This window comes from Rhipicephalus microplus, chromosome 7 (genome assembly GCF_043290135.1).
Source record: "Rhipicephalus microplus isolate Deutch F79 chromosome 7, USDA_Rmic, whole genome shotgun sequence".
Lineage (NCBI taxonomy): Eukaryota > Metazoa > Arthropoda > Arachnida > Ixodida > Ixodidae > Rhipicephalus > Rhipicephalus microplus.
This window is the reverse complement of record NC_134706.1, coordinates 81,837,683-81,862,352: the sequence shown is the minus strand read 5'-3', so window position 1 is coordinate 81,862,352 and position 24,670 is coordinate 81,837,683. Positions and strand designations below refer to the sequence as shown.

Sequence of the window (24,670 nt, the reverse complement as noted above, 5' to 3'; positions counted from 1 at the left end):
TTGCCAATATCCAGAGCACAGATCCAGCGAAGAGAAGAAAAACTCCGCACCTTGAAGGCGATCCAAGGCGTCATCAATGGGTGGCAGAGGATAAACATCCTTGCGTGTGATCTTGTTTAGTCACCGATAATATACGCAAAACCTTATAGAGCCATTCTTTTTTCGCACGTGGACCACTGGCGAAGCCCAACACTGTGTGAGTGTTGAATGACACCACGTTGCAGCATCTCATCGACGTGTTGAGTAATGATGTCATGCTCAGCCTGCGAGACGCATTATAGGGTGCGGACGAAGCGGATCATGATGACCAGTGTCCATATGGTGAGCGACAACTGACGTGCATCCCAAAGGAGGTTGCCTGTGGTCGAAAGAGGCGCGGAAACGGTCAAGTAGTTGAACGAGCTGATTGCGCTGGTCTTGTGTAAGCCGGTTGTGCACGCTGCGCAGCAGAACGTCTTCGTCAGGTAGTGAGGGTGCGGCGGCCGCCGTGACAGCATCCACGGACATCGGCGTCGTATCGGAAGGGGCATCGAAAGGAAAGATGGCATCATAAGCGTCAAGACGTTCAATATACTCGCCATGCAATAATGTAGCAGGACAAGGCAATGGATCGCACACGTAAATGGCGCCACAACGATTGGCGAACGTTATGACGGCAAACAGGACAGGTTCCGGAGACGAGCGCATTCTTGCGATGGCATAAAGAGGGCAGTTGAATCAGGGACGGAGTTGCACAAAATAGACACCACGGCGACCGAGAAAGCAGAGATGACGACGTCAGCGGCGACGATCGCCTTTTCGGATGAGCAAGGGATATTTATGAATGTCGTGCTGAGCGGAAACAACGAGTTCAGCATGAGTGCAGTCGACAAGCGCATAATTAGCGGAAAAGGAATTTCCATTCCAGGATGATTTCATGAGACGCATGCGGAAAGACGACAAATTTAACGATGTAGAGCACTCCTTGAATCACAGCACGAGCAGTGTATGTGGAAGAAGACTGGCCCACTACAACCCATGAATGTTGGTTTAGCTCTGGGTCCCGTCTACCCCTCCCGGTCTTTCCCCGAATCATTCGTCGAAATACCATGATCCCTACGGTGTGGTGCGACAAACATCTCCCGTCAACTATGAAGTTGAGCCCATTGATCCACCTTCGGACCAAGGCTGCCGTGGGCGTGAAACAGTACACGTATCACGCCTCAAACCATGCTATGACCTTCCTGTCGTGTCATTTCCCTGGGTCGTCAGGTTGGCACCTCTCTGCGCAGGGAGTAATTGTACCGGAGCATAGTGGCGCCATCTCTGTGCCAGCCTGAAAGAAGACGTTGACGTCCGGGTGGCTCATGCTTGCAGGGTTCCTGCGTGAACCAGCTTGTTGCGGCTAACGCTTGATCAATAATAATTGTTTACAGGCGGACTAGCTCGTTCCACTACATTCAATTTATAAACGTGGAAAACCATCAACTGAAATAAAATAAACTATATATAACAACAAAGAAAAAGTAGAAGCACGCTGAGTTCTCAAAGAGTGGTTTGTTTCAGAACAATACCATATAAGTGAACTTCTCTCGCATGTGCTGTTGTTGCTGCTTTCATTTGATATGAACACCGCAGACGTATAGACGGAAAAAATTGAAATAACTATCGGGTCATGCGTGCCAAAAGCATGACCTGACTCTGGGACTGGCTCCGATTCCTCACAGATCTGTTTACCAGAAATCCGCGAATTGGAAGGTTCACAGGAGGGAAAGAATGCCAATTTCTCGTTAATGCGACATACTGCAAGTAATTTCTGAGAAAAACATGTAGTCTTCCTATAACTTTGCACTGCAAACGTATTGATTGCGCTTTGTAGTTCTAACTGTGAAGAGCGAACTGAGTAGTGCTTAAGTGTACTTGTATTTCACCCGCACGAAATGTGGTTGCAAGAACCTGGATCCAAACCGCGACCTTTAGCACTACAACTTAACGTCATAGACACTAGGGCAGGAAAAACGCTAGGGACTAGATAGTGCGATATCACTTATGAAGGTCACGTAGGAAATAATCAGTTTTCGTGTATTGTGAACGTCTGTGAAAAAAGAAATGTCCTGTGCAGTAAACAATGCGTTTCGAGAAACTGCCAGCTTGATTCCCAACACTAAGTTTTGTTCATGCAACAAAAACGAGATCACGTAAGTAGGACAGGACGTAAACAACCACGCCCGCTAGTCGCGAGGAAACATGCAGCCAAAACAGCAAAATTGACAAAAACAGTTGCAATAAAAGCGTGTCATTAACTTATTGATGTCGATAATTCCTAAAAGCAACAAATGAATTCGGGAGGTTTGGTTAGCTCGAAGGTGTCATTATTACGCGCAATAAAGACCTAGGAAAAAAAGGCATGCATCAGTGCTATCTTTAATGATAATGATGATGATATCCTTACACCAATGCCCGGGCCGACAAAGGACCGATAGCTCTATCAACACTAGTAGTTCCTTTAACACACGCTTTTTCAAATATGTTGAAAATTTTGTGAAAGGTATTTGCGAACCAGAAATACTGTAACTAATAATAAAGTCATTATAATACTGGCAGATATACATTCTTAAGAAGGCAAGTAAAAAAAAGCAGAAAACACAATGATTTATGTTCACACAACACATAGCTACTCAGAGGATGCAGCTTGGCTGTGTATTCTTTAATCTGAAAACCCCGTTATCAGAGAGTGTGGCTCTGGGAAGAGCAATGGAGGGTATATTCTGCGTCCTTTAGAAGGGTTTTGGTGCACTTATATGTACCTAGATAAGGCGACAGCTGTAAAGCTTAAGGGCGTTAGTTATATGTCGCCCAATGACATGCTGGAGCGTGTGGTACTTATTTATGTGTTCTTTATTGTCAGGGGTGTTCCTTGATGAGAGAGCTCAATTGATGGTCTTCAGCAATATAATTCCAGTACAGACTGTGTAGTTTGCGAATATGAAAAGCAATACCGGGCAATGCATGTAGCTTTGTATTTTAATTTTGATAGCACTTATGGACTTTAGACGTTGCTTAAATTGGTGAAAAGAAAGTTTATTGGGGCATATGAATAAAGGTTCTCTAACTTTCATTTTTACATGAAAAATCACGCCATCTTCCCAAAGGGAACTCTGATGGGATGCGAAGCAGCAGCGTTGCGCACGAGTGGCGTGAGAGATTGAATGAAAACATTCGTTTGGAGTGATGGCTGGCATAGGTCTTGTCGTTTCTTCAGAGTGGACAGGGGCCCCTAAACAGGAGCTGGCGTGTGTTTCGCCTTGACTACTATGACCTTGTGATTGGTGAAGTGCAGCTGAGAGGTTCCTGCCGACATTCAACGTCGAAATGGCGCGAGGTGTAAGGATAGGTGGTAGTGGTAGCGGAGCGAGTGGTGGTAGCGGCAGGTGTTGTGGGCGAACGGACGAGGCGGTAGCTGCGGGTGCTGTGGCGTGCACGTGGAAGACGAGGGAGAGAGGACGTCAGCGCCTCGACTGCGAGGGCAGCTTACGTCAACGTGCAGCTGCAGCGTGACCTACTTGGCACCGCTCTAACACTTGCGGTGAAGGGAGCACGTTGCGGCGCGTTCATACGGACTTACGGAGGGACGGTGTTACACTGGCTAGCCAAAGAGCTGCTTCGCATCTAATCCATGAAGCAATCGTTGAAAATTACGGTTGAGAGCTGCCCATAGTCCTTTTATGAAACAGAAGGATAAATATGGTATTGCTGACAAAACTTCGACATTCCGCAGACTGTTGGATTGGCCCACAGTGCGAGGGGAAACACCTTAAGCATGCACGATCTCTCTCCCTTGATGCAACGTAAGGCCTTTGGCTTTAAGCAAGACTCAAACGAGGTGACGCTACTGTTTCGTGCAGACTATGCTTTGGTGTCGCGTTTACCCGTCCGTACGTGCTCCGCAAAGGGATGCCTGACACTGCCACCTGCGTACACCTCGAGATGAAGAGACGACTCGACATATGCTGTGTGACTAAGGAAATCTGTTTGTAATGCACTTAAAAAGCTGATGAGCAGCCTCTGCCAGAGGAAAGGAAGAATGAAGGGCACTTTGTAAATCCCAGAGTGTGTTTGACAAACGCCTGTGCCCGTTAAAACAAAGTTGGTCAGAATGGAACACGACGCACATGCCCCCCTTCTTGCATGAGTGGAAACGCTGGACACAGCGATGCCACCCAAGCAAAGTGCGAGCCCTGTAGGGTCTGACACGAGGTGTGACCGCCGTCCGCTGGCGTGCCCCGGCGGTCACCTGGCACTGTGCCAGGCCACGTGCGGTGAGACGGATCATTTCTCGGAAGGACGGGAGCGCGAGACGTTGAAGGCCTTCGCTTATATACGCTATCGTCCAGAGTGAATGACTCAGGTGCACGCCGTACAAGTTCTACGAGACTTTCTGAGAAATCTGGCCTGTCTGAATGATTCTGAATTGAACGCTCACGTATTTTCGTCCGTGTTTTGTTCTCGCTTATTTGTTATCTGTCTCTATTTCTTCTTAATCTCCTGATTCGGGGCTCAGGGTAGCACACGAGATGCTAGAATCTGGTTAATTTCCCGGCCTTTCTCTTTTCTCTTTTTCTCTCTACAAAGTGGCACCTCCGGATCGTAATGAACCAATCACTTTATTAAGAAGTCTGTGTGGTTCTAGCCGTGGATTTGTTGTATATAGCATACTTTAGCTGTTAGGTTTCGCTTGTTGGTGTAATAAGCAGAGAACAGGTCGTACACTGGCACATCTGTTGCTTTGATTCAGACGTCCACGTGAAGTGATTCGGTATCGTACAGCCATGTTGGCCTATTCTTCGACACACTGTAACCCTGATGACGAGTTCTAGAGTAAGAATTAGCTTTAAAAGGTTACTGGCGAAGGACACACCACTCTTTAAGCAATCAATTAGCTATATTCATGCATCCATCACCGAGTTTGATGGTATAGAATTATTCACCGCAGACTCCGATCGTCTGGATAGTCGCGTTCAATAGTATTATTCTGCAAGACAGGCGCGGTCACTTGAAGTGGAACAATCCAGAACGATTGCGAAAGAATTTTTATAAAAGGGTGAGCGCGTTGGTAAGTCGCGTAAGAAGTAACGTCAATGCTAGCAACACACACACACACACACACACACACACACACACACACACACACACACACACACACACACACACACACACACACACACACACACACACACACACACACACACACACACACACACACACACACACACACACACACACACACACACACACACACACACACACACACACACACACACACACACACACACACACACACACACACACACACACACACACACACACACACACACACACACACACACACACACACACACACACACACACACACACACACACACACACACACACACACACACACACACACACACACACACACACACACACACACACACACACACACACACACACACACACACACACACACACACACACACACACACACACACACACACACACACACACACACACACACACACACACACACACACACACACACACACACACACACACACACACACACACACACACACACACACACACACACACACACACACACACACACACACACACACACACACACACACACACACACACACACAGAGAGAGAGAGAGAGAGAGAGAGAGAGAGAGAGAGAGAGAGAGAGAGAACTCATTCGATTCAGCATGCTGTAATGGTAATCGCTATAGGGCCGTACCATTCGTACCGCCCTGTGTGCTTGGTGGAAAGGCCCTTCAAAATACTGCCACAACTATTACAACGTTTTTACTTGCTTGTTGCCAACCGCCGTGTAAACTCGTGCAAGGGCAGCACTTTTTTGCCATGATTTTGAGGAGGGTGGGCCTTTACACGGAGACGGGAAAATTTCGTTGAATTTTCGATCAACCTATAGAAGAACACGGAATATCTACGAAGTGAATAAAAATGAGTGGGTGATGCAGGGGCATCGTTCGTTGATACCGTACATCGCCCTTGACATGAACCACTCACGCATGTAACTGTTGCCATTTTTTTGGTGTGTTGGTAAACGGAACTTGACGACATATTGAGCGCTAAGAGACAGGGACATCAGAAAGAGGACAGCACAGTGCGTACTGTGCTGTCCTCTTTCTGATGTCCCTGTCTCTTAGCGCTCAATATGTCAGCATGTAAGTGAGTGCCAACCAGTGTAAAGTTTTAAACAATGTGCATTGGTCATAACTGGTACGAAGTGTTGAGCTGTGAATTTCACTTTGCCTTCTTTGTTACTGCTTTGTAGTATCGAATTTAGCCGGAAGTTGGCAAAGGTAAGGACTGGGCGAATTCCCCTGGTGGTTGTTGGTTATTTGCCGTCATACTAAATTCATCGTAGAGCATACCTAGACGTCATCTACTGCAGAAACCCGTCGTTATTCGTGATTATCGTCATCATCATTTTTACCGTCATGGCATATAGTGGTTACCTTGCATGCGCTCAACAGTGATGGCACGAAGGGAATGTATGGTCTGGAACATCATTGTCATCGTCACCGGCGGCTGTGACGCACGTTACGGCCGGAGAAGCCACGACCTTCAGGAGCATCACCCCTAAAACCTACTTATTCATGCCATGATTACGTAACAATGAGATATCTAGAGTCTAGCTGCGGGGATCTACGCTGAATGTTTTTATCGGCATCGCTGCTCGGGTTCGGCTCGTCGCCGATGTTCGCGTGCCCGCTCGTTTATGTACGCAATCTCCCTCAGGGCCTTCAATGGCAATCAGAACCCCGGTGATGTTAAAAAAAATTAATAATGTCTGTGGACACTGCACTCTACGCATTCCAAATACAAGGGCAGACCAGAGTTTGGTGGCGAGATAATACCTTTCTTTTCATATTTGAACTGCCAAGTAGGGAGCAGCGGCCCTTATCTGCGCGCATCCCTTAGTCGAGTGAATACGGCACTTAAATTGTAACTGCTAGCTTGCGCAAAGCCCCCCCCACCCCCCCCACAACAAACAAAAGCGGGAGCTATTCCGATAATTTAAGAAGGACGGCAGGAAGGGACTTCGTTGAAGTTGCGCGCACCAAATTTGTTGTTTATCTTTTGTGATAAATTATTGTTACGCACAAGGAGAAACAGGACGCATACGGCTGAAGGGGGCCGTTCATTTTGGTCGCGAAGAGAAGCGCCGGAGCGGCCAACAGGTTGATGATCGCAGTGCCGTCGTCTTCCTTCTTCCTTAAGCTTGGGGCCGCCAGCATGTTCACTCATCTTCGTTTTCTTCCAGGGATGCGCAACATTCCTCCTCTCACAGACAAAGCCCACCGGGCGAGGTAATTGATTCACCTTGGTGTGTAAAACTTCAGTCGAGCGACATGGACTGCTTGGGTTTTAGCGGATCTTCTACCGCTTCTCGTGAGGCGAGCTATTGTGTACGTGACTTCCGCGATTTTGTTGAGAACAACAAACGGTCCGTCATATGTGGCCAAGAACTTTTGGCATAACCCGCGTCTTCGTACCGGAGTCCACAGCCACACTAAGTCGCCTGGATGGTAAGTTACAGGCCGGTGGTGGACGTCATAGCGTGCCTTCGATTTTTCCTGTGATGCCCAAGTGCGTAGACGAGCAATACGACACGCCTCTTCTGGAAGGCAGATGATTTCGGTAACTGAGAGGTTCTCGTGCGCCAAGAATGGCAAAACTGTGTCGAGTGTGTGCCGTGTGGTCGTGCGTACATCAAGAAAAAGGGGCTATAGCCTGTTGTCTCGTCCTTAGCGGTGTTGAACGCGTACGTTATAAATGATAGCACGTCATCCCAGTTCTTGTGGTCAGATGCCACATACATAAAGATCATGTTTACAATTGTTTGGTTGGTGCGCTCCGTGAGTCCATTTGTTTGCGGATGGTATGTCGACGAGTGACGAAGGTGGGACCCCCTAAATCGAAGCAGCTCTTCTACTATATCTGCCGTAAAAATCACCCACGATCACTGATGATCACGTGAGGTGGGCCATGTTGGAGGATAACATGCTGGAGCAGGAACACAGAGACGTCGCTGGCAGTTGCGGTTATTATGGCCGCCGTCTCGCAGTAGCACGTGAGGTAATTGACACATACAATTATCCAGCGATTGCCCTTAGCCGACTACGGAAAAGGGCCCACGAGGTCAATGCCCATGTTGGAAAGGTGTGTTTGGAGGTGGCAAGGGGAGAAGAAGACCAGCCGGAACAGTAGATTAGTGTTTGTGGCGTTGACACTGCGTGCAGCTGGCCACATACGCCTCGACGGACTGTCGCATTCCCGGCCAATAAAAGCGTTCCTCAGCACGGTAAAGCGTCCGCGCAGAACCTAAATGTCCGGACGTAGGATCGTCGTGCATAGCACCTAAAATCGCCGTCCAAAGGCTTTCCGGCACTACCAGGAGGAAACGTGCACCAGTGGTGGAAAAGTTCTTCTTATACAGGAGTCTGTTGCGTACACATAAATGGCACGCCATAGGAGCTGTGCAGAGCGATGATAGCCTGGTGTCCCTTTGCTATCCATCTTTGAAAGTACTGAGGTCGGGAAACTTTCGTGACACAGAAGCTACGAGGTGGTCGAGGTAATCGGCGTCACACTCTGTAGTGTTCAGTAGCATGCGCGAACGGCAATCTGCGTCGGCGAGTCGTCGACCACTTTTGTACAAGACAAGGAAATTATACTCTTGGAGCCGAAGTGCCCAGCGCGCTAGACGGCCACAAGGGTCCCGAAGGTTGACGAGCCAACACAAAGAGTGCTGGTCGGTGACTGTAAAAGGGCGTCCATATAGGTAAGACCAAAACCGCTGAATCGCAAATACTACAGCGAGACATTCTTGTTCTGTGACAGTGTAATTCTGCTCGGGCCTACCCAAGGAACGACTGGCGTAAGCGATCACGTGCTCATGGTTACCGCAACGTTGAACTAGGACGGCACCAATTCCTATGCCGCTGGCATCCGTGTGCAGTTCTGTTGGAGCGGATGGGTTGAAATGTGGAAGAACAGGCCGCGACGCCAGGAGAAACTTCAGTTGACAAAAAGAAGAGTCGCACTCCAGAGTCCACTCGAAGGGAGTATTCTTCCGGAGCAAACATATCAGCGGATACGCGACCTCGGAAAATTTAGGTATAAAGCGGCGAAAACAGGAGCAAAGCCCAAGAAAACTGCGGAGCTCCTTAACAAAGCGCGGCGCACTGAACGTTTCAACGGCTGCTGTCTTCTGGGGATCTGGACGGATGCCATCTTGATCGACTAGGCGTCCGAGAACAAAGGTTCGTCAGCCTCTAAAGTGGCAATTAAGTTAAGAACATGGCGGGCGTTTCTTATGCAAGTCAGTACAAGATCCAGACGTGAATTGTGTTCGCTGAAGGTGTGGCCAAAGAAGACGACGTCGTCTAGATAGCGTATGCAAATGCTCCACTTCAAGTCACGAAGATCAGTGTCCATAAATCGCTCGAATGCCGCCGGTGCGTTGCACAGTCCAAATGGCATCACGTTGAATTTGAAAAGGCCATAAGGGGTTACAAAGGCTGTCTTTTCTTTATCTTCAGGATGAATGGGAATTTGCCAGTTGCCCGATCTTAAGTCTACAGAGGAAAAGCAAGAGGCCAAATGTAGACAGTCTATGGCATCATCAATACGTGGAAGTAGGTACACGTCTTTTTTTGTTACAGCATTCAATCGGCGATAATCGACGCAAAATCTCCAGGATCCGTCTTTCTTTTTAACAATAATTACTGGAGCTGCCCGTGGACTTGCTGACTCTTGAATGACTCCGTTTTGAATCATTTCATTCCTGCTCATGATTAATTGGCCGCTCAAATGGCAAAACACGGTATTGGCTTTTGTCTAATCGGATTGGCCAAACCCGTGTTGATAGTGTGGCATGTCCGAGAAGCAGGAATTAAGGGCGCTTTGTCTTTCTGCACAAAGTCGAATGCAGAGACGTGCTTCGAAAGTACATTCACCAATGCTCGGCGTTCACTTGTGCTCAGTGACTTATTCACCATTGACAGAAGAGCCGTTTCAAAACTGTGACTACGATGCTCTTCCGGTGCATCTCTAAGCTCGGTCACCAGTAAGGCCTCGTGTTGTCCGCTGACAACGGCTAACTTTAGACCATCTGGTAACATCACGGGTTTTGTGAAGCAATTGACAGTCCATAAACCAGTGCGTCCACGTCTGTTCGACACCACACAATATGGGATCAACATATTCTTTTTCATGCATTTGGTGTACACTGGTTTTACGTTGGCATCAAAGTTGGCGGAATAGCTGTCGCTGTAACCAACAGGTACATGAACGGTTGCCACGGTGGTAAGGTAGTGTCGCCACAGATGCACAATGCCGTCTCACCATCCACAGAGTTTTCCAAGAGTGCTGGCGGAACGTGATCACTCAAGAATTTTGTCCCTGTGCGGCAGAGTCGCACCACACTCCCTAAAAAAGTCCATACCCAAAACAACATCATGTGTCGCCTATGGTATAATCACGAAATTCATTGGGATAACGCGGCCTCCGAGAAACACGTCAGCTTGACACACACCAACAGGATGCAGTGCCTCACCACTCACTCCGCAACACTTCGATGCTTGATTCCACTTGAATAAAACCTTCCGTCCCAAGGTATCTTTAAAACACGCACTCATGACAGAAATGGCTGCCCCCGTATCCACCAAAGCCATCACAGGCACATCGTCAACAAAAACACGTACTTTGTTCTTGAGCATCCACACAGGAGGTATTTCTGATATTAGCACATCTCTGGCGACCTCACCTCCATCGGCCGCGCTTGATAGTTTTCCTGTGGCAAAGGAGACACGTTGCGACGCCGTGGTGAAGGAGAACGGGGGACACGAGGCGGTGGAAGCGTCAAGCTCCTGTCAGATGTAGGGGAGTGGTTCCGGAAGCTGCGTGTCCAGTAGTCTTCGCGAGGCAGCAGGTATGTTGCCCTAGGGTCGTCGTGCGGTTGATCAGACGATCGTGTGGAGTGTTGTGGTGGATCATCGTACGTTGCTCGCGGGTCGTCGCGAAGTCCTTCGGAAGGCCGTGCAAAGTGTGGTGGGTGGCCATACCGTGGGGCTACACGTCACCGATTGCAAAATCACGAAATATGTCCTGAAACACTACAGGAGTAGCCAACTATGAGAGGTCGAAACTCTGTTTGTTCGTCAAGGAGTCGAACATCGTCTTCCCTGGCGTAGTGGGTTGGTTAGTCCCGTATATTGTAGGGATAGACCAGGCGTCTCAAAGAAGGCGGACGCTGAGGGCGCCGGTCATGGCGAGGAGCTGGCAAGCGTGGTGCTCTCCTTGGCTGGGGGGGTGCGCTGAACTCAACAGCTTCTGCACTAATCATCGATTGGCAAGGGGTCGTAGAAGGCGGCAACACAGGCACAGCCTCACGTGGCACATATACCGAATGTTGGTCGTTTACAGAATGGTGATCAGCTGCTGAATGTGTCTGTTCTCTATAGCGAAAAAGTTCTTCGCGAACGATCTGTCGAATCATCGAGGACAGGTCTGGGCAGTAGCTCGTGTCGATGCTGGCAACCGTTGTAACATTTGTGAGCCGGCCGAACTTTGGAGGAATCCTGCACATTTTCAGCTGTTCGAAAGTTCGGCAATGCCAAATGACGTCGGACACCGAGCTCGGGTGCTCTTTTCCGATGAGAAAATTATAGACATCTTCGGCTATGCCTTTCAGCAAATGTCCTACTTTGTCTTCTTCTGACATCTGATCATCGACCACCTTGCAGAGCTTCAGCACATCCTCTATATACGTGGTACATGTCTCACCTGGAAACTGCGCGCGTTGAGACAATGTCTCCTCTGCCCGCTTCCTTTTGACGCTCGACTCGCCGAAACACGCTTTCAGCTCCGCAACAAAAACGTCCCACGTCGTCAGTGTGTCCTCGTGGTTTTCGTACCACACGAGCGCAGTATCCGTAAGACAAAAGACCACATTACTGAGCTGAGCGGCGGCATCCCAGCCGTTGGACTTGCTGACTCGCTTGTACTCTATGAGCCACGCGTCCACATCTTCTCCCGATTTTCCTCCGAAGGTTGGTGGGGCTCGGTAGTAGGGCACGAAACCCACTGGAGTCGGCCTTGAAGCGTAAGATGGCTCACCTTGAGCCATTACGACCAGCGCAGGCGGGAGTCCGGCAAGGCCGCGGCTGCGGCGAAGTCCTGGTAGGGAAGCTCCCGTTGTTGGGTTTGTTTTACCCAGCACCTCCACCAATCTGTTACGCACAAGGAGGACCAGGACGTATACGGCTGAAGGAAGCCGTTTATTTTGGTCGCTAAGAGAAGCTCCGGAGCAGCCAACAAGTTGATGATCGCAGTGTCGTCGCCTTCCTTCAGCTTGGACCGCCAGCATGTTCACCTATCTTAGTTTTGTTCCCAGACATGCGCAACAAAATTATTCAACAGACGTTCACACTTTCCACATCTTTGACCTGCCATATCATTTCTACAGTGGATAGTTTTGTCACTGATGAAGCGGAAAAGCTGTGCCACCACTGTTCGGCCACGGCAGCTGATGCGCAGTTGTTATCTGTTAGTTGGCGTGGTTCGCTGCTTTCCGTTTTCTTGAGAGTATTTTTTTTTTGTAATTCGCTCATGTAGCCACATTGCAGCTATGGTAGCTAGTCACTGTAAGTATATGTATACTGCTGTAAGGTGCTGCAGGAGCTGTGATAGTGGCGAATGCATCGATTTCTGCAGGTTCCACAATGACAGGTAGGTTCGTTTTGCCAATGTGTGCATATATGTTATTTTAAGCCGCTTATTTTATTTTGGGGCTTCGTTGCCGTTGTCCGTATTGTGTATTTGTGTTACTACGTGCGTTTGCACTTAACCGACACCTGTGCGAATGCTTGCGGATCTCTCGACTTCCACTCCACCATGATTCTCTTGCGTAAACCTCCCCATGCTTCTGTCATTAGGTTGACCGCAGTTTGTCGTAACACATAAAACAACTACACATCTCCTCGTACGGGCAACCATGGTGGGATGCAAAAGCTTCGCGAGGGGCACGCATCGAGTTTTCGTTTCTCTTACGTGACTCATGAGGCGATGTTTGTCGATGTGTTTGAATTAGCGTTTGGCAACGCTGACGTTTACGTTCGGCTTCCTGAGTCTTCCTCTCCATCGCTGCGGTGGGGCTGCTGCTGAAACTAGCACCGACGCAATGGCGTTTCGCACACCATTGCACGGAGAGAGTATGACGGAAGCACAGTGAACGCTCACTTCCACAGTTTCGAGATTTGGTTGCCGGCGTTGCCATTTACGTTCAGATTCGCGAGCTTTCATAGCGTCGTTGCGAAGGAGAGTGCAATGAGCGGGCGCGCGCCGCATTATATACGAGCGCATGGCTGTGGCGGATTGAAACGAGAGAGGAGAAACTAAGCGGAAGCAGCGCCCACGTCACCTCCTTCACTCCACACGCTCACCCGTAGAGAGGAGGAAGAGTTGGCGCATGCGCAGTTTGGGTGGGGATGCCGCAAACCGGACACTGCCCCGAGCATAAAGGGGAACTGCAACACTTTTTGAGCATGGTCAGAAAACGCTGCCGATCGGTGGTAGATGCTCCCGAGAGCACGCGAGCCACATGTTATAGCGCAGCACGTGGCCTGGAATTCACAATGAATTATCAAAGTCAGCTAAAAATTGCTCTATCTTCCCTCGACGAATGACGGAAAACTCTAAAAAATCACACGTTGATTACCCATCTCTATTGACTGATTTGGGCATGGCGCGCTCGGTTGCTACAAAAATCGCCGCGACAAGCCGTCACTTGTCCACGCTTGCGCGCACGATCGCATTGAGAAAGCCGCCTACTCGAAGAAAAAAATAAAAAGGTGCACAAGGTCACGTGATGGCTCGCGTGATGTTTTTTGTTTGCCCCTCCCATCTTTCCTTGCTTAGCTTCTAGCGCTTTTGTCGGGACGAGAGAAGAGATGATGCGATTGCAGCGCGTGGTAAGTCTTTGTGACTTCGCTCGTACTGGGTGGTTTCTCAAAATTTTTGCGGCGTTGAATTCGCTAGTGAGTATGCTTTTCCGGAATTAATTCCATGGTTACTCCAAAAAATGTTTCAGGGCCCCTTTAAGTTGCTTTCGCATCTAAAACCTGGTGGCGTCAATCCGTGCTCGCTTAAAGCAAGTGCTGAAATTCGAAGCTGTCCGTGTAGCAGCTTATGCTGTTGCTTTACAACTGTTTTATTATACAAGTGGTTGCGATTGCTAACTGACGGTGTGAACAGGGGCGACACGCTTTACTGTTCGTTTTGTACTTGAAGACGAAGGCTTGCTGCTTATGAGTTGCCAAATGGTATCAATGAGAAAAATTTATATTTTGAATTGAAAAGCATTGCTGGCTCAGTGCCAGCAAAGAATGTTGTTCTCCTATACTGACTCGTGAATCATACGAAGGGTGTCAACACATACTCATTGGTTTTATGTAAACCAGCTTGACATGTAAATGCGCTTAACAAGCGGATGAACAAGTACGAGGCGCATGTTGCCTGAAGTGAGTTCAGTTCTCTTTCGTGGTGTGGGGGCATAATCACGAAATACATATACATAAAAAAAACCTTGTTACACTGACCATTTTTTTACCTTTAACAAAAGAAAAGGAAAACCTCATACAAAAAATAATTTTCGCTTCCACTTCCTGTTAGCAGAGCGTCATCTTTTCGGTGCCCTAGGGTGTAGTTCTATGCGCTACCACTGCTTATTTCTCGTACCATTGTCAAAGTTAGTTTCCCTTCTCTTAACTGGTTCCCTTGTTGAATGGAAACAGCTTCACAGAAAAACGGTTTGGTGCACACAATGACATTTTCAACAGAGCTCAGCATAATTGGCGATCACACCATGTTTACGATGTTACTCTATGACCACACTCTGATGCGCCAGCCCGTTGCGTCCGTGTAGCAATTGAATAAATGTCGAAAACTGTACTATACACTTACAGTCGCATTTGCGGGGAGCTATGTGCGATAACGAACGTGCCTGTGCGTCGCGTCGCAGCATTCCGCAGAACAGGGTGTGCGATTGTTCGCTAGTTCTGACGCGGCCGGCAGAACAGGGCGACGTCCCATAGCATGCCTTTGGCGTGGGACGTGTTTGCGCCGATATCAAATCTGCAGTTGTACGTGTTTTGAAAGATCCATTTCATGCAAAGCCATTCTTTGTTGTCCTGAACTGACCGTTCCATACTTTTGGTTTACAGCACTTCATATTGTTAATGGTTTTTGCACGAAGCCCGAGATAATATTTGCACTATTGCTCTTGACATGAAACGTGTAGCGAAAACCCTTCGGTAATGTCTGTAGCAACAGATTTTTTTAGAACCATCTATTTTTGACGTCGAAAGTAATGTACAACAACCTCGGAAGAGAGCAGCGCTTCGAGATAGGTAATAGTGCACTTCAAGTTGTAAAAGAATATGTCTACTTAGGGCAGGTAATAACCATGGAGCCGAACCACGAGATTAAAGTAACTAGAAGAATAAGAATGGGGTGGAGCACATTTGGCAAGCACTCTCAAATTATGACCGGTAGATTGCCACTATCCCTCAAGAGGAAGGTATATAACAGCTGTATCTTGCCGGTACTTAGCTACGGAGCCGAAACCTGGAGACTTAAAAAGAGGGTTCAGCTTAAATTGAGGACGACGCAGCGAGCAATGCAAAGAAAAATGGTAGGTGTAACCTTAAAAGACAAGAAGAGAGCTGCGTGGATTAGGGAACAAACCGGGGTTAAGGATATCATAGTTGAAATCAAGAAGCGAAAATGGACATGGGCCGCGCATGTAGCGCGTAGACAGGATAACCGCTGGTCATTAAGGGTAACTAACTGGATTCCCGTAGAAGGCAAGCGAGTTAGGGGGAGACAGAAGGTTTGGTGGGCAGACGAGATTAAGAAGTTTGCGGGTATAAATTGGCAGCAGCAAGCACAGGACCGGGTTAACTGGCAGAACATGGGAGAGGCCTTTGTCCTGCAGTGAACGTAGTCAGACTGATGATTATTATGTAGATGATGATAATTTTTAACGCTATAAGAAGCTGAATAGCTGCCGTTGTTGTATCGCCGATCGATTTATTGCTTTATTGGTAGTTAGGCCCCAAAACCGATGTGCTGAGGTGGCATGAGAAACAATTTGGAGACACTGTACTATACCGCCCATTAGGTGTTCTGAGCTGCACATCCGGGTGATGTTTGAATGCTACTACGTTGGGCCGCTGACACAGTCGCTGTGAATTCAAAGTGGGGCCTTACGCTTGGGTTGTACTCATTGATTATTTGTTCACATGTTATAGTGTGTTTCGCAGCGTTACACCATTGCTACAGTCATAAGTTCAAAACCATGGTTACTGTGCTCAGGTGGACTGAGAGTGTTCGCAACATTACGGGTTTAAGAAAAGTCGCAGCCCATCAATTATGGTCCTGTGCACGACACACACGCACACACATACACTCACACACGCGCACCCGTGCGCACCCCCCCACACACAAACGAGGTGACCCGAATGCGCAAAAGCCGGATAACATTTTTTGTAATAGTTGTTATGTAGGATGTGTAAAATCAAATACTTCCTACCTTTTCGTAGCGAACGCCGTTCCACGCAGTTTCATCTATGGCTAGCACTCACAAAAAACTGCAGTAGGTCCACTTAAACATTTACGGCTTTCGTTTATTAGATTTCCATGCTCAGAAAAGGGACGCGCAAACTATGCACTGAAAATTTGAGAGCAACAACTGAGGTTAACTAGCCATCGAAAAGTTTTCACCACAGTCTGAGCATCTAGCAGTACTATCCAGTTCCAAGTTGTCGGGTGAAGAAAGGACCACCTCGTCACCGACCGATGCAGTGGACGTCACCTCGTACCGTGCAACGTCGTAAGGCATCGGCAACAACTCACCGCGGCCACCGACAACGTCCTCATCGTACAGCAGCCTGCCGTCGGCGCTGTAATTGATCGTGGACCACTGACCCTCACGTACGGTGAGTGCGTCGTCCATGACTTGGTTACCGAACACTATCGCCCCGATGAACGTCAGCAAAGAGGCGATCGCCACGAACACGCCCGCCCCATAGATGAGGTTGGCGCGTCGTTCTCGAAGTAGTTCGGCTTGCTCTTGCATTCGGACGTCTTCGGCAGCCAGTGCCTTTGTAAACTGCGTCGGGTTTACGGCGAGTCTATATTGTTCATCAGGGGTTCTGGGACTACGTGGAGTTTGCTCCATGATGGGAGCGGCCACGCGTCCTTCCGCCATGGCAACGGCACCCGACGGCGGATACAACTCGGGCTGGTGGTCCAAGTCCAGTAGTAAGTTGATGTTGGTGGTGATCGGGGGCTCTTTCAGCGCTGCAGATGGCTTCCGCCGGGGAAACTTGGCCAGCGGTGTCCGGGTAGGTGGCATCGCAGCTCGTTGGACGAAAGGCATCGATGTAAGCGAGCCTTTGGCCTCTTGAAGCAACTTACTGAAGTGGTACGCCGCGATTTAGTCCAATAAGCTAGCAGTACCAGGAGTGGGGTAGAGGGGAGCAGAACCTAGACCGATGGTCACTATTCCTCTTCCTCTTCTTCGTTCCGGCGGTGACGGCACTCCGCATGGGATGCTAGGGCGTTTAGGTTTATAAATTTTGTTGATAATAAATATGTAAAACCATAGAAAACAAAAAAGTAGTTTTAAGCAAACTTACGGGTATGGTTGAACCGACCAGTGCTCATTGAGAGAACAAATGCTGAATTGCCAATAAAGTGAAGAAAGAGGTTAAGGTGATGGCATCGAAGTATATAGAATGAAATTGATGCAACCTAAACGCTCAATATTTAAAAAGATTATCCGCATTGCATTTTTTTAACTTGACAAAAACGTTTTTCCTCTTAATTTTTTTCTACTAACTCTACCTGATTCATGTCCCATCTTCCGCTATTTCTGAGCGTATGAGTTTTGCTCGTCATCATCATTATCGCCAGGGGAAATGCATCCTCCGTGTTCGCCAATCAGCACCGTCCTGTCCTTACTGCTACCACGTCATCCCCGAAAATGTCCTAATCTGATTGCTTGAAATACGAACGTGTAACTTGTGCAGAAAAGTTGACAAGTATTTGCGTATATAGTTGGCTAGCGAGGTCATTGAATGTTGTGATTGCGCCGCTAGATTTGAAGCGTTCACATCTATACCTTAGTGGTGAAGGCGAGATCACGTGACCTGCTGACTCGGCCATTTAACTCGCTAAAAGTTTTTTCTACTACAGTCCGCTAAAGGTTCTACTACAGCACTTGTATTTCAAAACAATTGACCTTGCATAAACGTTATATTTGGCATTTGTCCGAGTACTCAGAGCCCACTTGCTTTTTCGCGTCTCTCTCATTTTTTTTATGGATTGCCTAGATTAGTATAACAGCCACAGACAGCGAGCAAAGGCGTGAACAGCGTAATAAAAATAGATTTAGTCTACATTGATGCAAACACCGAAGCCTGAGAAGGTCCGTTTGAGCTGAAGGTTTTTTTTTTAAGTAGGCACGAGCTAGAGCTGTCACGGCATTAAAATAGTCTGAAGGTTTATTTATTTTGGCAACATAAACATAGGCAGATTATTATCGTTCTGCTCGCACCGATGTGCATCCTATTCGATCCAATATTACACCATTCAGGCAAATCAAAAGATGGAGGGCGAAACGTGTCAGTTAAATCAAAAGATGGAGGGCAAAACGTGTTTTCGATGAACACAAGTTGACTCTCGCCTTTTAAGTGTCTTACAAGTCGGCGCCATCACGAGCCCCACCCTGGGCTTGGCGAAGTCTTCTTGTTGTCTCCGCGGCCGCCAATAATGCCGTTACGAAATCATCGCGTCGTCTTCCTTCGTGCCTTTTCTATTGCGCCGAGATTAGAAGTGAAAGCCTGGTAGCACGTGATTGACGTTCCGCGGATCTCACGCTTTCGATGCTGTCAGCAACCACGCCCTCATGAACCGAAGTGTTCACATAAAGAGGAGCACGCCTAGCACTTTTCCTTATCTGAAAACACCTTCGTGTCGTTTATCGGCTGCGTGGCTCGTGAGGATCGAAGGGATGCCGTTGGTTGCGCCGTCCAAGGCGCGTTTATGGGGGTCGGTCTTGAACACTGTCGGCTTCGAACGTTGATTAGTTGACACATACTCCTTATACTCTCTTCTAGAAAACGGATTCAGACCAACATCTCAGATTTTGTGACAAAATAAACAATTCTCTCTCGCTTTTCATATTAAATTATCCCGTGCTCACTTCCAGTGCCTATAGTTACTTTGCACCAATATACGGCTATCTCTCTGTGTTTTTGTCGTGCCATGCTGATGCTGCACCTCATATACGCGAGCTCATTAACCTCCGTTATGACAAGTCTCAATTAACCGGAGGTGAGTAACGCTACCGTCACTTGCAGTTGGCACCTCTCAGACGACAAAAGTAGTCCTTTGTTTTGCACCGACTTTGAGTTTTGAAGCACGACACAAGACACTCGGCATCACGCATAACGTCATCAAAATTTATCTGCTTTGCGTAAGGGTACAGAACGGTTTTTAAATAAATCCTCCTTGTTTTGCATGAGGATGTTGCATCAAATGTTTCGACAAAATTAGCGCATGTTAAGGCCAGTTTGGCCACCATGGGTGAAGTCACCTTACGGTAGGTGTGAAAGCCTAGATAATAAGCTCCTTGGTACATTTGGTATGACCGTGTTTGGTGTCTGGTTTGTTTTGCCTGATTGTTTTGTGTACAAGCGTCACTACAACGAGAAAGATAAGTTGACGTGTTTTTTTTTTCGCAAGGACGTTTCGGCCTGCGTTTTAACACGCCTGCCGCCACTTTCCATGCTAGGTCACACTAATGGCTCTCCCACCCCATCGGTGGCCTGCAGGGGCCCGGCTTGAAAGGGCAGCGACTGCGGTGATAACGCAAGGAATGTACGTCAAGTATAGATGAGAAATATACTTGTCTTTCAGAAATACTCTTCAAATACCAAAAATTTGTTCTGAGAACGTCTATGCTTAAGGAGGTCACGATGTCAAGAGAGACCATATGCGCGCAGGTGGGGGTGGCGTCCGGCCCCTTCAGTTACTTCACAGGGCGGGGGGCACAAATTTCTGCCCCAGACATTGCATTAAGAGAACCGCTTATCATAGGATTTTTTTGTGCGAGATGATGACAGCGTGTAGGATTTATTTGGATATGTAAGAATACATAAATATCCAGATAAAAGACTACCCACTTCACAGCTCTTATCCAGCAACCCTACCTTTCCCAACCTGCGTTCTTTTCCGGGTGGTGGCGTGACGTGTGAGCGAAAGAAACATGCTTGCATAAATAAAAACGCTAAACATTATGCATAAAGAATGAAGGGAAAGAAACAAACAAACATGAAGGGTGGGCTTTGGGTTAAGTTAGAGAGGAGCTGCACGGGGTTTGAAGCACGTGGCATGCATTTGGTGCACGTGGTTGGAGCGTGCAACGCAGTGAAACATAGTCGGCGTGTCAAAATCGTCGCTCTGATCTTTCCGCTTTACCAAGCCGCTTGCTTCAGCGATGCACGAGGGTGGTGTGGCGGCATCGTAATAATAAATAAAAAAAGAGAACAAACAGGTCACATGCGGTGGCAAGCATCCCTCATAATTCCCCCCCCCCCCCGCGCCTCCCTCTGCGCCTTCTCCCCTTGTTGTCACTGAACGGCAGCCCGATTTAGAGCAGCTGGCATGAGACCAGGGTTGTTGCCAAATATTGCTGCGGAAAGAAGGCACCAGCCGAAGAGCGTTGTTTAGCAGATGCGTCCCCCAGCTAAAGGCGAAGCCTTCTTGAAAGTCACACTTGGCAGTGGTACTTTCCTTGTCTTACTACACGCTATTACACTATTAAATAGCGGAGTTGAACGTGTGGAAGCAGTGCACCATGTCTCTCGAGGAAGGCTTCGGATTAATTTTGAAAGCTTTGGAGTTTCTTGCCTTCTCAAAAAGCACACAGAGTGTTTTCGCATGATGCTTGCCCTGAGATGATGCAGCGTCTAGAGTAGCTTGCTAGGCGAATTGTTTTGGCTTCATAGTAAATATTATTCATGTAAAAAAACAGGGACAAAGAAGTAACCTCACGAACAAAGAGCGCACAGTCTGTGTGAGGTTGTTTCTTTGTGCCTATTTTTTTTCTCTCTATATTCTGCAATGATGTTGCAGTGGCCGCGTATTTCAAACCCACGTTTTTCTGCTCAGTTGTGGTTCTGGCTTTCATTATGCTACACCAGGGGTGTTCTAATTAATCATATACAGAGTACTGGAGGAACCATCTCCCTTGAAGACTTATGGAAGAAACAAAACAAAAAATTATTCACAGCATAGTCGCATGCAGAGTGAATGATGATGAGTGGGGCGACGCTTGGGAGGGTTTTATCAGTAAACCGTGAATTCTCCCTTTCACATTTCGGAAATATTTCTGGAAAAGCTATTTGCGGTGCTAAATGACGAACAAATCGCAAAAGAGAGAATGGCCTCCACAGAGATGCCATTACACGTGCTCGACGTGCCAAATGGCTAAAAAGTACGCTGTCCATGCGCTATCGGTGTGTATAGTTTTTATTGTTCATGTTTTTTTATGAAGCTGTACCTCACGTCATAAAGCGAGAACCATGCAGTGCACTATAGGCTCAGGCGAACGCGGGCTGTTTGGTGCCACTCAAGTTACATACGCATTTTCCGCTTCAGTTTGCTAGTGTTCAATATTTCCCTATCAGTCAATGCATCGATGAAAGGTTGTGGGAGCCCACTGGTTGTGTAGAACGACGAGTAAGGCCACAACCTTCCAGTGCCTTTCAGATAGGGCTGAGGCTCTCTTCATCGCAGCAACAAATTCTATACGAAAAGTATGAAAAAAGAAAAGAGCGGGAAATATGCGAAGCTTACAGTTTATGTACACTGTCGTCATTTATGAAAGCAAACCTGTGAGCGCGTGGCCTCTGCTCTGCGGCGGCTGCCTACAGGACCATCATCAACCGTCAGCAAAAGAAAAGACGTTGGGTTTTGGCGTCATCTATTGGCAAACGAAGCAACTAGTTATGGCCGCTAGACAAGCGCTGGAAGATACTGAAAGCAGCCGTTGTAGAGATCAGGTCGCTGTTCCCTTTCATTAAGAACGACGGTGTACGAGAACGAACAGCACAACATGCGCAAGCGTGACGTCCCTCGCACGCGTAGCAGCTGACGTGTCGGTCTCCCGAGCTCGAGGACTGGGGTTTAGTTTCACACCTCGGCGGCGTCATTCGGACAGGGACAAAATGCAAGACCACCACTTGTCGTTGACCACCATGTCCCCGCAGTTCCTGTCTGCGGCCGTGAGTGCAGTGCAAGCGAGCCTGCCATACCCACCTGCGTCCTCAATCGTATACGCAAGTCTCCAGCCCTCTTTCTTTTCTCTCCCTTTCTTCTGTTCACTTTGCTGTGCTAGCAATACCCCCATCGTGTGCTTAGATTTGGGTGCTTGTTATACTGCTACTTTGCCACCTCGGTGCGCCTTGCAATTGTGTACTGATTCTGGCATGTCATATCACGGAATTGAACTTTATGACTCTCTAAAAGGAATTTGACAATGTGGCCAACTTCGAGGACTTGTGCAGACGCGCACTGTTGTAGCATTGAAACTTGAGACGAAATAAAAAATCACAGCATATCCACTAGGTGAATGATGATGATTGGACGAAGCTCCAGAGGTTTCATCGGTACACGTAAATCTTCTGAGAACTTAGCCCGGTCGATCTTCATGTAAGGACAGCGGGTATGTGTTCCAGCCATTTTCCGAGCACTTCGTTCTTCCGCATTGTATTCGCCGCTCATACTCGAAGCGCACAGACTCCCGGCGAAAGAAGAAACGCGCCAGGAGCGAACGCATTTTGACGCAAGCGCTAACGTAGTCTTCTACCACACGAGAGCACGTAGCGAGCGCCGCAACGCCACCTCACACTCATTTCATCACCTATGCCGCGCGAGCGCCATCTAGTGATCTCTCATCTCACTATGTGCTCCCATGCATGGCACTGCAGCGCTATCCAGGGAACACTCTGAAAAATGGAAATGGCTACAAGCACGCTGATTTGCCTGCATCTTGAGGAGCTTCCATCCTTAATACACTTCACAATGTTTAAACTATTTCTCACAATAGCCATATTTCCTACTCATTTGCGCTGTTTATTAACAAGCAATGAACGCTGATTACACATCATTCGTATTCTTTCCTCGTCCCGTGTTGTCACAGTTTTTCAACTCTAATGAACGCTATTGTGATCATGGCATTTGCTGTAGGATCATTGGTTAACCATAATAATGTACAAGGCTCTCGTTCTTGATTGAGCAACTTTCGTGTATTTTTGTAATAACTTTTCTAAACAAATCACACTTATTAAATTTTGTTTTATTGCCGCATGGTCACTCTAGCCGCATTTTCGCCGTTGGTGTGGCCATGATATTCCGTATAAAGACCAAATCAATGACATTATCCCATGTGTAGTATTGTTCTACACATCAGTGAACGAGTACGAGTGCCGCTGATGATCGCTTTCAAGTAGAGGTTAAAGGCACCAGGTGCTTTTTGACGTGCGAAATGTGCATAGAGAGTTAGGAGCAGAAGAAGGGCTATGCCCTGCCGGCCGGACATGCGGAAGTTGACCATCCGGGCCTGGTCGCCCATGGTTGTGCCATCCGCAAATTCAGAAGAGAACGAGAAGTCTCATACCGAGGTACGTGTTATACTACCGTCACAATGCAAGGCAAGAACCAATGGTAGACAAGAAAAGACAGGGAGGTTAACCAGTCCAGGAAAGCCAGTTTGGTACCTTAAGCATGGGAACTGGACGGGAAACTTGCGTTGAAGCCATATAGAACGTGAAGGTTACTTATACGGCTCGGCGAAATGACCACGCTTTTTAAAGAAGTGAGCCTTACTTGATATAACATTCAAATTTGTTGCTATCGCATTCACTGCTTCACCGGTGCGACAAAATTGGGAGTTCCTACTAAAAGTAAAAAAAAAAAACAATGATCACAAGATATATGGGATTAGCCAACTTACCTTTAATTTGAGAATCTGGTAAGCCAGCTCGTAGGCACTCTGAACCCTGAGGATGAAAAGGAAAAAAAAGCAAACTGTACAAAAATTGGAACGCTAAGTGCAGACAATGAATACAGCAATCGTTTTGATCATCATTGTGTTACGGTGTGTCAGATGATAGCATCCGAAGCACACCGATAACATGGTGGGAGGCGAAACACGTTTCGATTCTTGCAAAATACATGAAACAGCCAACTGCGCACTTTTATATATTAACTACGACCTTTTGAACCGTCCCGCTTTTCATGCCAACAGCTGAAAATTGTTCTAATCAACTCTCTATGTAGAGACATAGCAATTTATATATATATTGGTGTACATGAAAAGAACAATACAGAACTGGCATGTACCTCACGTTTTTTAAAAGCAGTACAGATATCTTGGTAGCATAAGAACCTGCCACGATAGTGAGGAACTCGCTCTCTACCGCAATGTCGCTCAAATGATCGAGCATCCGCCGCTACACTCGGAAGCAGACAATCACTGTGGCCGGC

The 24,670-nt window shown here is 47.6% G+C and overlaps 1 protein-coding gene across 1 annotated transcript in view; it reads right to left on the bottom strand.

Moving 5' to 3' along the window:
• LOC119180412 (Ecdysone-induced protein 63F 1) overlaps nt 1-24,670 on the bottom strand; it is a 131,345-nt gene that overhangs the window by 34,475 nt on the left and 72,200 nt on the right. Inside the window, 1 exon segment of the mRNA XM_037431606.2 lies at nt 24,138-24,183. Within this exon segment, the coding sequence (XP_037287503.2) occupies nt 24,138-24,183 (46 nt within the window).